Source organism: Seriola dumerili, unplaced genomic scaffold (assembly GCF_002260705.1).
Source record: "Seriola dumerili isolate Sdu_G_001 unplaced genomic scaffold, Sdu_1.0 BDQW01000322.1, whole genome shotgun sequence".
NCBI lineage: Eukaryota > Metazoa > Chordata > Actinopteri > Carangiformes > Carangidae > Seriola > Seriola dumerili.
In genome coordinates, this window is record NW_019174577.1 from 654,542 (window position 1) to 672,341 (window position 17,800).

The window sequence follows — 17,800 nt, forward strand, 5'->3', positions numbered from 1 at the left end:
TTCCATCTTATTATTCAAATGCAGAGGAAAAAGAGGAGAATAATGTCCTCCAGCCTCATGCTTGGCTAATTTGCAGGATAAACGAAACAACTTGTTTCTCAAGAAAGCCACCAGAAAAATGTTCGGAGTTGGTGGTAGTTGTATTTGCATGTTTAATATGAAACATGTGGGCTGGGTTTCTCAGCTCTTTGTCCTCCATCAGAGGGAGTCTTATGGGTGAGGGGTGGTGGGTGAGTTAATCTTTACTGATGTTTCTCCCTGGTGCGGACTTGGTCTGACCATGTTAAGCCATGCTGCCTCTATAGGGAGCCACTTCTACCCACTCTGTTCCTTTCCCTCTGTCATTGTCTTGACACTAATAGGATCTCATACAGACACACCTTTGCACAGAGGTGTACATTCACACAAATACACAGACATAAAACAAATGACATAAATATAAATGTAGGTGAATAATACCTCAATAAGCACAAATGAAAGAGCAATAGAGTGGTTTTCTCTTTATCAAATTAAATGAATGAATCTAAACTCTGTTTGATATATTTTCTGCTGACATCAACTTATCCGGAAATGCAGAGCATTGCCCCCAAAAAACTGTCATTCTATGCTATTGCTTCAAAAGTATGAGGCAGAGTGGGTCGGATCAATGCTGGCAATATCCCCTAGAGGACAGGCACATGGAAAAGTTGAAACCAGGCCTTCAAAAGACTGAGCTATTGATTGAATTGCTTTCCAAAGTGTTTTTCATCTCTGGGACTATACAAGGAGAATGCCGGCTGGTGTGCAGCCGGGTGCAGATGGCACGGCTGACCACCATAGAGAAAAAAAGAGAGAGTGAGAAGAGGAGGGGGAGAGAAAGAAACAGTGAAAGAGAGAGAGACAGACTCTTACCCCTGGCAGTGTTTTCTGTTCATGGAGGGCATTCTGGGCTTTGATGGCCGACTCTCGGGCGCAGTAGGTGAGGAATGCACAACCTGCAATAGAGGTAAACAACATATAAATCTCATAAGAATCAGATACATTAAAATGAGGATTAAACAAACATAAGTAACATATAAAACATTTAAAAACATCACAACATCGTGAGAGATTTAAGAGAAATATCAACAATGAATATTGGGACAGAAATGAAAATTACTACAAAGTAACTGGGCAATTACTGAGCAATTAAAAACATGAAGAAACCAGATATGTATAGAGGGCCTCACAAATTACTGAAAACACAAAACTCCTTGCAAATATTTCTTGGAAAAAATCTGAGCAAGTTAATGAAAACAGGCAAGCGTGCAATATACCAGGCTACATATGGACAGTTTTCTATGGTGGCATGGGGAGAGGAGCAAAAAATAACACCACAACATAAAAGGAGGAGATGAGCAGAGAATTCTTTGGATGAACTGCCAGGCCTGTCCAGCCTCCCCATCCCCAGTATGTCCTGTCCAAAGCTCCTAGCAGCCTGGCCTGGCCAGCATCCCCACCCTGAATGGTTGTGACAAGAGCGGAAGGGAGGAACAAAAGAAACAGGACTACAGGAGAGTATTGGGTGGGGGTGGGGGGTGGATGAGATCAGTGTAGCGATGGAGGAAGGAGGGAGGTATTCACAGAGAAGAAGACAGGACGTAGTGTTAAAATGTTAAAACTCTCCAGGGTGACTGCATTACTGCAAGATACAAGTATGCCTCCATGCATGCACACATACACACACACACACACATCCATCAAATTCACTGGAGAAGAGAAGAGAAGAGAAGAGAAGAGAAGAGAAGAGAAGAGAAGAGAAGAGAAGAGAAGAGAAGACAGCGAGGACGAGAGATGGAGAGAAACCAGATGGAGTATTGAGGCAATCATTTTCCCCCTGACTGTCTGAATAAATAGATTTGCTTGTGTTCTATTAATGAGGTTCATATGGGTTACCATGCATCATATTTCTGCCACTCTGAAGATGGTTTATTAGCAGCCACTGCATTTTGGATCTCATTTCAACAGCCACATGTATTCAGTGGTTGGTGATGTATTAAGTGTCTTTTCATGGACAATATTCATATCCGTTTTCCTTCTTTCTTGTGAGATCACTTTTACCCACAGAAACATTCACCATCCATTTTTGTCATGAGCATGTGTGTGCACGTGTGTATCTTTTTCGCAATTTCAATAACCCCTGCACTTTAGATATGTCACCACTGTAACCTCTGCAAGACTGCATGAAAAAGCTGGTTAAATTGCCTTGTCACTCATTGATCCATTGATTGACCTGTAACCTGTTTTGCCTTGCTGCTCTAAACCTAAAGTGTCTGCACACGTTTGTAAATGCTTTCACATCTGCACATTTACATACAACTAGTATTTGACCACTCTTATGAATCTCATGACTCTCATGAATCTCTTCCTCCTGATTTGGACAGTCCCTGGTCAATCCTGCCTTGCTTTTCAGAGTAAGAAAGACAGACAGTGATGGAGTCTGTACAAGGTCATGACCTTTGAAGTGGCTGACTGTAGTACTGGTGTCAAGACACAGCCCTCCCCATAGCCTCCCTTGTCCCAGCACCCCTAACCTAATGATTTCCAATGGCCACCAAGCAAATCACTCAATCACTCACACTGCTGTCTAATTCCCCTTCTATTTTCTGCGTCAGCTTGTAATGAAATACTAAGACTGTGGAAATGCCATTGTTGTTTTGGGTTTGTTTGTTTGTTTGTTTCTCAAATGGGTGAGGGTAATAGGAGGGAATGGCTCCATTTTGGTGGTTGTTTTTCTCCCTTTTACTCTCTCTCTCTGGGCTTGTTGTTGTTGGTTTACTTGACAAATGCTGGCCCCATCTCTGAATAAGAAACAAGCATTTTGCATTACAATCACAAACACGATTTATTTGTTAATGTGCAATGCACTGGGCATTGAGAATAAATTAATAACAAACACAACACTGGCAAACAAAAGAGAAACATGAACTCCATTTAAATGTGATTCTGTGCTCTTTAATGTATGGCTTAATAAGAATTTGCAGGCCACAGGCGAAAAAGCTTTAACAACTCCATAATAGGAATCCAAACACGTACAAATTGCTACTGCTGCATTGCATACCAAGTGCAAAATTGTGTGTGTGTGTGTGTGGGGGGGGGGGGGGGGGCGGGGCATGATGAAATTGTTTGAAACACAACAAAAAGCCACTGTAATCGGAGCCTGCTGACACAGCAGTGGGGGAAGCCTTCCCACTGTGAGGAGATGATCCTCTGCATCATCTGATAGAAACCTAAAACAGCCTGATCTCACACACTGATTTCAGCTCCAGAGAGAAGAAATTCCTGCTTTCCCCTTTGCACCCCTTCATTCTTCCCTCCTCTCCTTTCCCGACTTCTTTCTCTTCACCAATGCCAACTGCACTCTACTCATGTCCTATTTCTTAATGATAATTTTTAAGTGTGTAAAGTGTGCGTACTAGGAAATAGGGCTGAGGCTCTCCATCTCCACTGTGTTGAATTGGCATGTAATTAAAGAGTCTTACATGGAAGAGAGAGAGTGAGTGAGACAGAGTGTGCAGTGGAACGTACTGTATAGCTGCGGTGACAGAAGCCATTTACATTCACTGTGGCCCAGGCTCTCCATTACCAAAACTATGGATCAATCTCTAGAATGTGTCTAGTATGTGTTTCAAGTTTACAGGTCCTGTATATTGAAACACACACATCTGATCCTGGCCCTCTCTCTAACCATGTGTAAGCACTTGTTTTAGGCACACAATTAACACGATTACTGGCCCAAATCCATATCGTATACAAAAAATTGTTAGTACCTAACAAATGAATGTACTGCTCTATGCTAACAGGAAATGATACTTGTGTCGACAGACATCGCTTCTCCACTGCCAATTTAAATTTCATGAAGAGAAAGTAAAATGTTTACTTAGATTTCAAAATGTTTAGATTTAATACTTAATTTTGTTTTCCGGGGTGCTCCTGGAGCGGTATCCCTACCATACACAATTTGTTTTTCTGCAGCTGTGAGCAGCTCCTTAATTTCCTTTGAGCAATGCTCTGTGGGACATGAATGTCAGTTAGCGTCAGAAAATCAAGCCGATTTTGAATGCAAACTGACATCTTTGATTGCACTTTATTTTGTCATACACTTAGTGCATTCACACTTGAAAACTTGCTTAAAATCAGTATGCACTATCACATGACCAGAGGACAGATACAGTCATAGATATGAACACACAGATATGAACATACTCCACCTACTACATGTTTAACTGCTGTCATCCTCATCAGTCCAAAACACTGATGAAATAGACATTTCAATCCTGTCACCTCTGTTAAAGACTTTTTTTGTCAAACACAATGTCAATATTGGACAATTCTGTAGGGTGTCCTGCAAATATAGTTTAGACATGATCACAGCTATGAAAATGAAACTCAGCTCCTAGAGATCAGTTACAGTAAAGTACAGCCAACACTGACATCCACACTCTCCTCCTTTAGTAGCACAAGGCTTCTACTGGCATTAACAATGGGGCATGGTGCTTTATGGGGTCAAACCACCAAGGTAAGTGAAACCTTTACCAGTGTTGTTCCTCTTATATGGGAAAGCATTCAGCGCCACATCATGGGCTGTGATCATTTGCACACAGTGCAGCTACATTATCCCAAAATTGGCACATAAGCAATGAGTTTTATGAAAATCAGTGTTAAAACTACTGATATTTTGCCCCCAAAGCAAAAACATTGTCCCTCATTCATTCCCATAAATAATCTAGTTTGTGGATTCATATGAAACAAAACATTGCTGGACCTAAATGGAAATTGATTGAAGGCCAGAACTTATTATCCTTAATCAATTACCTTATAAGACTACTTACAATATAAGCATTGAATAGATTCTCTTGGAAAATATAAATATACATTATATGAATGAAATGAATCACTATAATAAAATCACCCTCCATATCCTGCCATCTACAAGTATCTCCTTTAACTCAAAATACACAGAACAGTCACCCCATCATATGTAAAACATCGACTGTTTTATTATATTGTATTATATTGTATATTTACCAACTTCCTGAAGATACAGCTAAACACTGGGAAAACGCGCGCGCGCACACACACACACACACACACACACACACACACACACACACACACACACACACACACACACACACACACACACACGGGGGGGCTATAGGCCTATTACTTGAACAGAAACAGTTAGCTAACTGCGCTCGTAGGCGTACAACTAATTGATTTCGCCTCATGACTCACCAACTTCAAAGAGCTTTCAGCGTATTTTGGTGAACAGCTCCTCCTGAGGGCACAGCTGTGAGCTCCCGACAGAGAAGGGTCTTATTTCACATATTTGACAGTGCAGTGGATACTCACTGTTTTAACAACATTTACGTTAATTTTTGTTTGTTTGTTTTTATCGCTCGGTGGCAGTTACAGTGGCACGTCGCAACTCCAGAGTGGCACCTGTAACAATCAAACGCTGCTGTCACCTGATTGGCTAATTCAGATTCCAATGAGCTTTATTGGCAACAGTGTCATTGACAAAATTGCTAAACTGCATATTGGTGAATAATTCAGTTTTACCCATGGTTTTACCCTACACAAGAAAACTATAGATCATAACAGATCATTACAAGAGAACAGATACACTTTAGATTGAGGCAATTTTGTTTCTCTCTTGCCAGTTAGTGAGCAATAATAACAGGGAGGAGCTAACAAAGTTAAATCAGCAGCACAATTAGCTGTTTAGAGTTTAAACAAAGCTGTTTTTGACCAGTGAAATTGGTTAAGCTATATTATGTCACGTGTGTGTCTTGAAAGTTTTGCTGTAAATCTTTATCTGTGGTGGCATCGCTTCACTGCATAACTTCCATTTCCTAACTCCTAGTGCTAAATCCAAGTGCTGTTTCAGAAAGTCATTCATTTACAAAATGGTCAATAATGTCTGTGGGCTCACAAACTTAAACAATGGTCTCTTCTTTTGTTTTCTGATTTTTCTAATATCCATAAATAAAGTGGCAGGGATGCAACTAAATGTAACTTTTTATTTGGCACTTGTTGTATTTGTTTGTTTTGTTTCATTTTTTATTGTTTTGTCTGTTTTGTTTTTTATATGGTGTCCTACATGGTGACAATTTTGCCATGATATCATTTCACAACAACCTAACTGCCACAGCAGGTAATGAAACTGATATATCCAAGGCAAGACCATGAAGAGATTAATTTGTGCCTGCCACTATGGCGTCTGACTGCTACAAGCTGTGACGGCAAGTGCAGGAGCTCAATGTGAACGTCCTACTTCTTCATTGGCATTGGGCATAAATCATGTACTGCAGAATCGTCAAATATGAATGCAATGCCTAGGAGACCTGGCTGCCTTAACCCACAACCTCCCTCTTTTCACACCCCCCCCCCCCCCCCCCTTCATACCCTCCCTGCTCCCTTTTCTCCATCTCCTTGCCCCAAAGGAGCCAAGCTGCCCCGGTGTAATGAAAAAGTGTGAACTTGCTCTCAATGTGGCATTTCCTTGGCCAGAAAGTGTGAGGGTAGCAGAAACCGAGCCAGTCCTGGCACCAGTCTCGCCTGCTCCCTCACACATCATTTGCACTCTTTGGAAAATGCTATCACTGTGGGTAGATTACTTGCTTACTTCATTTACTGCCATGTGGGGCTCCGGGGGAACTGATAGCCTTTTTCAGAGGGGTCGGAAGCTGAAACACACATCATCAGCACTGATACAATGTGATTATGACCTGAATCATTGCCAGCCAGGGAGGCAGGAGGCTCAGTGGCGCAGATTGACCGTGAGGGGGGTAATCAGTCTGGTCTCGGAGAAGCTTTTAACTCATATAATCACTCCCTCACCTTTGAAAAAAAGACCCTCGATCTGTTCACACACTCAAACAATCACGCCAATGTTCAGGGAGAAGGAGGACAGACTGAGGGAGGACAGACAGAGATGTATAATAAAGTAGAAGAGCTGGTGCATGGAGTTGGCAAGGACTTTCCAAAATCCTCTCACTCATTGTTCTGACAACAATATTTTCTCTGCCCAGGGCTAATGGGCTTGTAATGAGCGCTGTAATATAAGCAGTAGCCTAGCGTAACCTGTAAACCTTAATTAAGTCAGACAGCCACCTTAAAGTGAGCCAGCGACTGTACTCAGTCACAATCTCCTGATCCTGAAGCTAACTACACTCTTCCATCACTCCTTCATCAATCACTCCATCCTTTCATCTCTGCTGCGTCCAGCTCCAAATCCTCCTCCATTTCTCCTTTCACTACCCCTCCCATCATCCCTTCACCTTGAGCAATGGCCGGGGGAGGATGAACGTCACAGAGCACTGAGGAGTATCAGTGTCCATCATGAGGGCAAGAAATAGTCCCCCGGACCCTCCCTGGTATCCTCTCTGACCCCTGAGTAGGACACCTCAGCCATTGATTTGTTGCTACTCGCACACATAGACTACAATTGCCTCCAAGCAGCAGTCAAACAGATCCATAGGCAGCCCATCCCAAAGGACTGCCTGTGTGCGTGTGTGAACATGAGTGTGCATTTACACAATGTATACATGCACATGTTACTGTGTGGTGTGCATTGCCTAATGAGTGTGACAAATGCAATAAATTCCTTCCTGAAATGCTTGGTCCATGTTTCAGGATCAATACTGGGGCAGAGAAGCCATCATAACAATGCAGGGAGACAGACTTTGACAACTTCACACTTCACCATCTATTGTGTGGCACTGAGGTTAAACAGTTCTCTCAAGGCATAAGTGGTGCTTCATATATAATCCAACTGTGGAGTATTTCTCTCAAAAGTTCACATATATACTTGTGACTATACACTGTAGGCGGGCCAGCATGAAGAAGACTGAAAACAGTAATACAGTTCCAACTAGTTCCTGATAAAGTTCTAAGATAATGTCTTTTGGCAGTAGGCGCAGTTTTGGGAGGTGATGTGATCGACTGCAACCAACCGCCCATTCCCAGGTTGGCCTGAACTCTGTCAGTATGTGGCTCTGGGTAACACTTATAGCACTTTGGCATCTTCCACTGTGCTTTAGCCTTTAAAGTCCTCCTTGGCTTTTGTAGACTATGTGGGTACTTCATTTCCCTTCTGCTATTACTGTAAAGCTAGAGCCCAATCTATAAGTACATCTAGTGGCCTGCATCCCTGATGAGCAAACTAATTGACACTGTTATTGGATGGAGTTTCACAGAGCTGTAAATAATGTGTAGGTTCACACTCACTGCGTCCTGCTGTGTTACTTATGGAAGGCCAACAGGAGTTTACCTGCCAAGTCCCGTCTCTCCAGCCCGTCGTCCCTCCTACTTCAGCCAAGTCTGCTTGGGCCAAGGGATTCGCTCAGAAATCAATAGAAGTTTCTCTGAGCACCCCCACTACCCCAACCCACCCCCCCCTACAAAGTCAGAAAACTGCATCTCCTCCTCTTCATGTACTGAAACAACCTCTTAGAAAAACAAACAAGTCCAGGCAAAAGGAAATAATAAAATTACTTTCACTTGGCTCACACTCATTTCCTACTGCTGTATAGTACAATACAGTGCACTATTTCACTGATGCAAAGTCTTCATGTCAGGCACCTGACTGGCACATTTTGTGCAGCATTCCTAACAATGCTTGCCCTCTTTTGAAAGGTGAAAAGCATTTAAACCTTTGAGACAGATCAATTGATCATGCAAAGCCACAATCATAGATGACTGGCAGCTGCAAACTGACTGTGGACTAAGAAACGGATCAGGTTTTCAGTCACTTTGATTTTACAAATTGAAAGATACCTTTAAAGACAGAGCTTCAAAGGCCCAGAGGTTGTCTGGATTGAGTGATTGAAAGAGGAATAAAGAAGAAAGACATGTGAGGAGGAGAAAAGCCATTACCCGGTTGTACCACACACTCACATTCTTCTTCATTATACTGCTGTACACCTTGAGAGGAAACTAACACATATTTTCAATTATGCTTTGCATGCCAAAAAATACGACTTTGTGTCCTTGTCCCGGCTTTCTTTCTTTCTTTATTTGTCTCATGTCACCACTGAGCTGGAGAAGAGTAATAATTAACACTAATGATCTGACTAACAAGCAGGCACCAGGGTGTTAATTGAATTGACGTATATTTCCTTGTAACCACATTCAGCCTAGAGGATTCCAGAAATACTATTCTGCTAATGACCAACCAAGACATTAATAATAGATAGATAGATAGATAGATAGATAGATAGATAGATAGATAGATAGATAGATAGATAGATAGATAGATAGATAGATAGATAGATGATAGATCAGAGGAATATAGATGACAGTACTCTGAAATGAATCCAAAGAGCAGACAAAATTATATGAAAACCCATCAGCCATTAATTAATTTGAGTAGTCTTTTTTAATTAAGCCAGATCTACTGTCGAATAGCGAACCACAGATCGGGTGCCATGTTGGAACTCACATAAAGTCCACGTGCTCTGCTCATTCAACTAAATTAACATTTGATCATCAAAAAAGAAACACAAATTCCATCTTTCATCTGTCTCTTCTGCACCATTTGGCATTCAATTTGCTTGTATCACACTAAAAAAAAAAAAAGAAAATGTGGACGCCGATACATCTCCAGTACAAAGCCCCTGACCGGTTTGTGTCTCTGGCAATAAAGCACAGAGACTGTTAGCTACAGCGTTGCTCCTTCAGTGGGAAAGATAGATGGAAGGGGTGAGGGGAGAGATGGCTGCGTGATGGAGGGGACGGGGTGTGAGTGAGGGGAGGCGAGGGACGGCGCTGGGGATGAGGGGGACATGGCCCTCCAGTCGCCCACAGATGCTCCCTCTGTCTCTCCCTCATTCTCTCCCTCCTTTTGAGCACAGTATGGGAGCAGTCTTTTGGGGGAGGCTGGCAGGCAATCAGTGATGTCATGCCAGCAGTGCAGCGATGGCAGCTTAACCTATTTTCGGAAATACCACAGAATTTCTATTTATAACTGTGCTGAGCAGCATGTATCTTCACACATCCCTCACGGACCTGAGCATTCATAGACATTTTCCAATCTAAAATATGTCTTCCTCATAAGAAAGGGATAGCTTAGTATCTCTGAGAAATAGGTCTTAACGTGGCTTAATGTGTGACCGTTGTCGTAATTGCCATTTAGGGAGGAAATGTGGAGAATTATTCATGTTGTCAAAAAAAAAAAGGAAGATATTTGACTAATAAGATCGTTTTAATTATTGCTTATATTTGCATTTTAGGAATAATAACAGTAAATCACAGCTAAGAGCAGTGGTAGAAGTATTAGCAGTAGCAGCACAGACATAATATTGGAATAACTATTACTGGTGTTACTAGAGGGATTTTCTCGTGAAAACAGCTTTTAGGTGATTATTTTATACATCTGCCAAACTTGGCCTCTGCTCCTCCTCCTCCACCCTCCATCCATCCCGCCCCCTCCCTCCCCCGGTGCCCAAACAGCTCTCAACCTGTCAGAGGGATCCTCCATGTCCCTAGCTGAGCCATCACTCTATTCTCCCACTGCCTTGGGATAAAAGCAACCATTTGTTTCTGCATCTCTGACAAACACTTCATCGTTTCCCCTGCACTTATCCATCTGTCCATACATCCATTGTTCTGTGCCCATGTGTCTGTCTGTCATTCGCCTTGTGGGCCCTGCTGCATACATGTGCCATCCTCCCTGTCCAATTCCTCTCTGTCACAGTGGGCTGTGTGACAGAGAGGGATCGAGTGACACTGCTAAGTCATACCCGCTCAGCTTTGTGTTCACGTGCACTCTCAGGCAGATACATGTACGACATTTATGCATTGTTCATTCACACCAGCATCAAGGGCTCAACCATTTGGCAATCAGAGAGATGTGACAGCTTGACTAATCTGTGATTGTTTTTTGGCCAAAACATGGGGGTTAGCGAGCCCTCCAAGGGCACAGTACTATAAGGCAAGACAAATAACTTATTATTTTCCAGGCTTGTACAAGGCTTTATCGCATGAGTTCTCCTGAACCATTCCAAAATGGAGAGGGATTATCACAAAACATTGCATTAAAATCTCCTCTCTCCCCTCTCCCTTGTTATTTCATTTTCCTTCTAAAATGAATCTGTGCCCAGTCAGGCTCAAACACAACATTAAAGAGCTCATGCTATTCTAACAGAAACCACCAACCCCCTCCTCCCTCCCGCGCTCCCTCCTTTTTTTCCCTCTGTGCCTTTATAACCCCCCCTCAAAAGAGTACACTCTGCTCTGTAGGCAATGGCACTCTCTGCTAAGCTGCCCATACAAAATAGATAGGCTTCTATCCCTCTATTTAGACTAAGGAAATAGCTGTGACCTTTGTGTATGAACAAGGAGGCGGTACTCTTCTAGCGACTCTACCTTTAGAAGAGAAATGTGACCTGAAACACACCAAAAATAATTCAACCGAACATCCTCTCTGTAGAATATGAAAATGCTGTCAGCACAGACAGAAGAAAATACCCTAACAATTTTCTAATGAATTCAAATTTACTTCCTTTCTTGTTACATCAACTATTAATAATATTTCTAATATTAATTGATATTAGAGAGCCTCCCAAAAATCATCAACACATGTGCAAACAAGTCATTAGTTAATACTTTTTTGGCCAGTGCTACATTTTCGGCGATAGTAACTGGTATTAACATATAACAGCAGCAGCATCATCATCAAGTTTTTTCAGCCAAGTGCTGAAAAAACCATGTCTTTAAACACAAACACATATGCCGTTAACATCATGCGTCCAAATGTGACGCTGTTCACGAAGCCCACAATCAAACCGAAACCACCACAGAGCTTCTTTTAGTCCGTTTAATGAAATACAGTGAAATACACAGGTAGTGTGGGTTTCATAAACGAGTGCCTCTGTGATAACGTTGGTCCATGTTTTCCCTGAAACCTCACAGTACATCTTCCCATGTCTATCCATGCTCCAGACACCCATTAACAGCAAACGTATTCCTCAAAGGGCAGGGAGTAAAGGCACCTCCAATATACTGAAAGCAAAATATACTGCAAGCCATAATGAATGTTGCATTGGTGCAGGAAATCAATCCATCTGAAAGGCTCTCCTGGGCAGGGATTAAGGGGAAAGAAACGGAGACAGAATAAAAGCCAGGTGAGTTTGGTGTGCGGACACTAACCTCCAGCAGAGCGCGGCCTTGTCGGCATCCTGAGATTGGCAATCTCCTTGGAAAAACCAACAGAAAAGAGGAGAAGAGAGAGAGAGGCAGCACTCCTCATCCTGAAGTCAAGGCCCATAGCGCCTGTCAGTACCAGTTGAGCTGCTGCATCTTTTATGAGGAAAGCCCTGTTGCTTATTACAATATTTACAGACGTTTAAAGATTGCGATGCGAGTGTTGTTACTGCATTAGCTTGGCTCGGTGGCCTTCGCTCACTAGCCCTGACGGAAGATTTTATTCCAGATTTGTTAAATCGAATTACTGCACAAAACTGCAAGGAGACCGATAACTGTTTCTCCTGCCACTCAGTGTCCACATACGCAGGTGGAAGACAATTCATTTCTTCCTAAAACCTTTATGAAATTGTTTCATTTCTTTAGCAACTTCACATTGGTCATGTGGGCAAAAATCCCTTTGCTACACTGATGTCTATTTAATGAATAATATAACAGTGTGTTTATGTATGTATTATCCATGTCACTTCCATAGCTCTGTTTATGGTGTGCAAGTGAATTTAGTCCATCTGTTTCCTCAGGGGGGATGCTGTCCTACAGCAGTGCCGTGATCTTTGACACTTCCCATAAGGAACACGCAACATGGAGACGTGTAGATGCACTCACCCTTCATCATATCAAAGAGGAGAGAGAGGACCAAACAAGCCAGAGCTCACTTTAATCAATGCTAATGCCTTTCAGGTTTAATTATATATAGGAAAACTTCGGTCTCATGGTAATACCATGTCATTTTGGTTTGATGCATATGCTGCATTTCAACCCTTTCTATTTCCTTCCTTGTCTCCTTTTTATTGGGAGGACAACCCACAGAGGAATGCTATCCATCAGTCTGACTCAGAGGGAGAAAAAAAAATAAAAACTTGAATAAATATTTCATTAGATTATTCTGTGATTTACTGTGCTTCTGCTTGGCTGAGGTCTACGGCAATATCTCTGGTCCATTTATAAAGGCATTAACACAATGATACCCGACACTAGCTTAATATTGATACTGGGCTGCCTTTTGCTGGCAGATTGGAGCAGCGTAGGGATTGTTTTGTCTGTGTGTGCTGAATCACACCTGCAGAAAAAAAAAAAATCTTTTCTTCCTTTCTCCATCTGTCTCCTTTGAGTGCATGTTACTTAACTGCATGAGGGAAGATTAGTCAATCTCAACCAAACTCTTAGGATGTAATGTGTCTTGACAATTAGAGAAATTCAACAAAACTCTACCCTGAAAAAGATTCAGAATTGCTCTGAGGGCACATTCAGTTTTTCGAAGGAGAGCTGCCAATTTGACAGAAAAAAAAAAAATCAGAAAAACAGCAATCTAAACACATAAAAAAAAAAAAAATAAGACTAGCAGACATGTAGACATGCATGTGCATACACATTTAAGTGTGGTGTTCTGCATGTGCTATAAGTGGAAGCTAATTAGAGCCAAGGGGAGAAGTTTTCACAGTCTGTGATAAATTCAACATCAGGAAATCCTCTACCTATTAATACCAATTGGGCGACAATAATTGGCAGGCCATCGACAGCGTGGGCAGAATTAATCATTTGAAGAGGCAGACTAGACTGAATTTTTAATTGGCAGAGGCAGCCACTGTTTAGGGAGGCAACCAGCTGATCACCCAAGAGACTGCTGCTTCAGACAATGCACATTTGCTAATCCTCTTGAGTCAAGTTATTATGGCCATGCATTATTATCACGCTTTACAAACTAATTCCATGTTTTCCCTCATGGATTACCAAGGGAGAAAAAACAGTTGCATAACAAAAGAGGAAATAATAAACACACAAAGCACAATGTGGATGAAATGAAAATCAAAATGACAGAATAAGTGCAATGACTACAAATGCACAACACTTAGTATGATGAAAATAGCGCGTGTGTGTGTGTGTGTGTGTGTGTGTGTGTGTGTGTGTGTGTGTTTATCCCTCTGCCCATCACTGTATTTGTCAGTCTGAATGTGCTTGTTTGAGGGTGCTGTTCTACTGTTTCCATCGGGATCCATATTCATAATCCTTTCTGCTTAATAACACGATTAACTATAAAATAACCTCATCAGAGATCATTGACATATTAGGGTTTGATTATGTATTGTTAATTGTGTGGTCAGAATTCATTACATTCTAAGCCATTTAATTTCACTTACTTATCTAAAATGAATTAGTTGTTTGTAAAAATTCACTTTGAGAAGTGCATTCAGAATGAACTTTTTTTATTATATTTACTTATACTTTAGAGAGATGATCTCATACCTACATTAATGTTTTTTATTTTTGCTTTATTTATTTATTTATTTATTTATCAAACCGAGTGAATGGTAACACAACTTATGATTGATATACAACGCATATACATGTTCACCGTATGGATTTTTTTCTATTTTATACACTAAAAAAAGGGATTTCACTTTGTTACAAGTCATGTTTTGCAAAACAAATTTCAAACTGATAAGTAACCTGAGGAGGAAATCATACAGACTTTCACTGAATTCAGTCAGTACATTTTTTTTTTTAGCACTTTTACTTTAACACCAGGGCAACACTGATGTGACAAACCAATGATAGTTATTATAGTAATACAAAAAAATCTCACCTAGACCTATGTAAAATGTAAAAACAGCCGAGCAAATAACTACCACTAATAATAAACTCCAGATTGTATATCATAGCTGCAATTAAACCTGAATAAAATGCAGATCCATCAAAGCTCTATTGTCTCTCTGTGGGAATTACATCTAAGAGCCTAAATTCTCTTTGCCCTGACACCGTGATGAAGCGACAATCACTCAAGAGCTAAATACTGCAATCATTATGCAACATAGGGCAATGACATTTTAGTGTATGTATGCACACACATGCACACGCCAGCACATACCGATGAATGCCAAATGAGTGCTATACTGAAAAGCTGTCTTCCTATCTACAAGCTGACAATATCAACTTTAAGATCAGACAGGAGCGGTTGCCATCCAGGCATGTGGCTTCATGAAATATGTGGCATAATCTAATGCTCACTATATCTGATATGAAACCGTCATTAACATTTTGTGATCCAAACATCACGATAGACTGCAGGAAAATTTTTTAGCTCTTCGGCTAATTTCAGCATGGACATGCACAAAAAAAATTAAAGAAAACATATCTTCATATATTTGGACATTTGTCTTACTCATTTATGTCACTTAAATTATATTAATTATAATCTTACTCTAGTTTGTTGGTCTGTTTGGTTGTTGAAATACTGCGTCCTCTGTCATTTGGGAAGGACAATAGCCTACACAGGCTTTATTACAGTTGTGTGTAATGGCAACAAATTTCATATCTTCTGATGGTGATTCTATATGTCACAGAAGACATGACATTGTTTGCAATGTTTGCAAATGGCATTTACATTACTGTCACAGATTGTTATTTGTCTTTTCTAAATGTCACTGCAATAAAAAGGGTTATCTCCTGTACTAACATCCTTCACATATCAACATGAGCTCTGCAGGAGTGCAAGATGAAGAATCCAAAATGGCATTCAGAGAGAGCAGCACTGTGACAAAATGACAGTCGTGGTTATGTCTCTGGTCTGTAACATCTGTGGGGCAGTTTTAGAACCACACATTAAACCATAAATGTTACGCAAAAGAATGAAGCATGTCACAACTCTTGTTCGGACTGTTTTTTGTTTTTTTTTCTCCCTTTGAATCATGGATATGGTGTTGCAAACAATATCAACAGTCCATTGGTCCATTGGCCCAGTATGTTAAAACTATGATTACGATGAAACCAATAATTATGATAGCTACTAGTGACAGTCTATATTATCATGGAGGTCTCCTAATGTCACTGTCATTATTCTAACCAACATACAGCAACATACAAATGAAACGTAATCAACAAAATTAAAGTTGGTTGCAAGTGTTGTGGTGATGAATGATGAATGATGATGATGATGATGATGATGATGATGATGATGATGATGACGTCTACACTGCTAGGATCGACTGTAAGGGGGGGGTGGGTGTGTGTGGGGGGGGGGACACGTATTGTGAAATGGTTTTTCCCACCCGGGCTGTGAGATCTGTACCCCGTATATCCTTGATAACCAACTTCATTATGGAAGGTGGAAGTTGTCAGTGTATATAGTGAGCCGGGTGGATTTACACCCTCTCTGCCTCCCTCTGTCTTCCATTTCAGCAGAAGCAGCGCAGCATCACTGCCCACTCTCCGCGGCGACGTCCGTCATCTTGTGACAGTTCTTGCGCCCTTTGGAGACACTGTGGTACTGAACTGATTTCGCTGTGTCGGGTTTGCACCCAGCCCGGCTCCATGGGAGATGTTAAAGAAAGCATATGGATGAATAAATGATGCCGTCCCTCCGCAAGAGATGGGACTGGCAAGGGAAGGCTCTTTAAAAATGCATCCTCTCCGAGCGCCTCTGCCCCACTTAGGAGCGCGTTAAGAAAATACTCCTCAATTGCAATAAAAAAAATAAAAAAAAAAACAACAGACAACACAGTCCCCCCCACCCCCAACCACCACCACCACCACCACCATTCGTCATACGAAATGGACTCATGACATTTGTAAATCTCCCATTTTGATTGCCCGTGTAATCGAAAAAAAGTGGATTTGTCAAGATGGAAATACAAAGGCTCAGGAAAATATTCAGCCGTCTTAACATGTCAGAACTTAAAATAACAAACCGAACAACCAGAATTGGGTCAAAATGCCAAACCTCATGAATGTTAGATGGCAATATATAAGCAATGATGCACATGATGACACTGATGAATATTTTTGGAATAGCTAATAGACTGATAGCCTATCATTTCTGGATTAAGCATGATAACATGTTTTTTTAAAAAGTGACAAATATCCGCATTTTCCGTGGCACTATTTTAACACAAATCCGCTCAAGAGGCACAGGTAATAATAAGCAATTATTAAGCTGTATATGGGCCTCGCAGCCGTTTGAGGGGCGACACGTTACCTTTGTGCATGCCGGTGTATCGGTCCTTGAGAACTGTCAGTTCGTGGATTTTCCCAAACTGTTCAAACAGGGGTTTCAGGTCTTTTTCTTCCAAGTTCCGCGGTATCTGCCCGATAAACAGCTTAATGGCATCTTGGTCTTTCATGTTGCCGCTCTCCGGATGAATTGAAATGGGTTCTGACCCGTTCATGGGTTTCGGAAATGTGATCTGAGGGTACTGGTGCTGATGTGGGATAAGTAGTAGTGGTTGTTGGGTCGGCGGTGCCCCCGGTCCGGTGAAAACCAGGCTGGAGTGAGCGGGCTGGGGCTGCTGTGGATGGTGCTGCCTTCTTGTTTCAGTCTGAGTGAATCTGGCCATTCTGAGCTGGGAGCAGAGTGGATAATAATGACAACACACACACACACACTGTGAGAGAGCAAGCACTCAGCTGGAAACCAGGCTGACTTTCTATCCGACACACAACACACACGCACACACAGCACAAGGCAGAGAGGGGGGGTGATAGAGGCGGAATGAAGGCACAGGAGCGATATTAGACACTCTGCAGTGCCACCCAGTGTCACTTATGAAATACTTCAACTTAGGCAGACAATAAGTTG

At 41.6% G+C, this 17,800-nt stretch overlaps 1 protein-coding gene across 1 annotated transcript in view; it reads right to left on the minus strand.

The window, feature by feature from the left end:
• celf5 (CUGBP Elav-like family member 5) overlaps positions 1 to 17,558 on the minus strand; it is a 175,352-nt gene extending 157,794 nt beyond the window's left edge. The window contains exons 1-2 of the mRNA XM_022759418.1: positions 17,201 to 17,558; positions 892 to 974 (exon numbers count right to left, since the gene is read on the minus strand). Of these exons, the coding sequence (XP_022615139.1) occupies positions 892 to 974; positions 17,201 to 17,558 (441 nt within the window). The remainder of the gene's footprint in view (positions 1 to 891; positions 975 to 17,200) is intronic.
• Between the last annotated feature and the right edge of the window lie 242 nt (positions 17,559 to 17,800).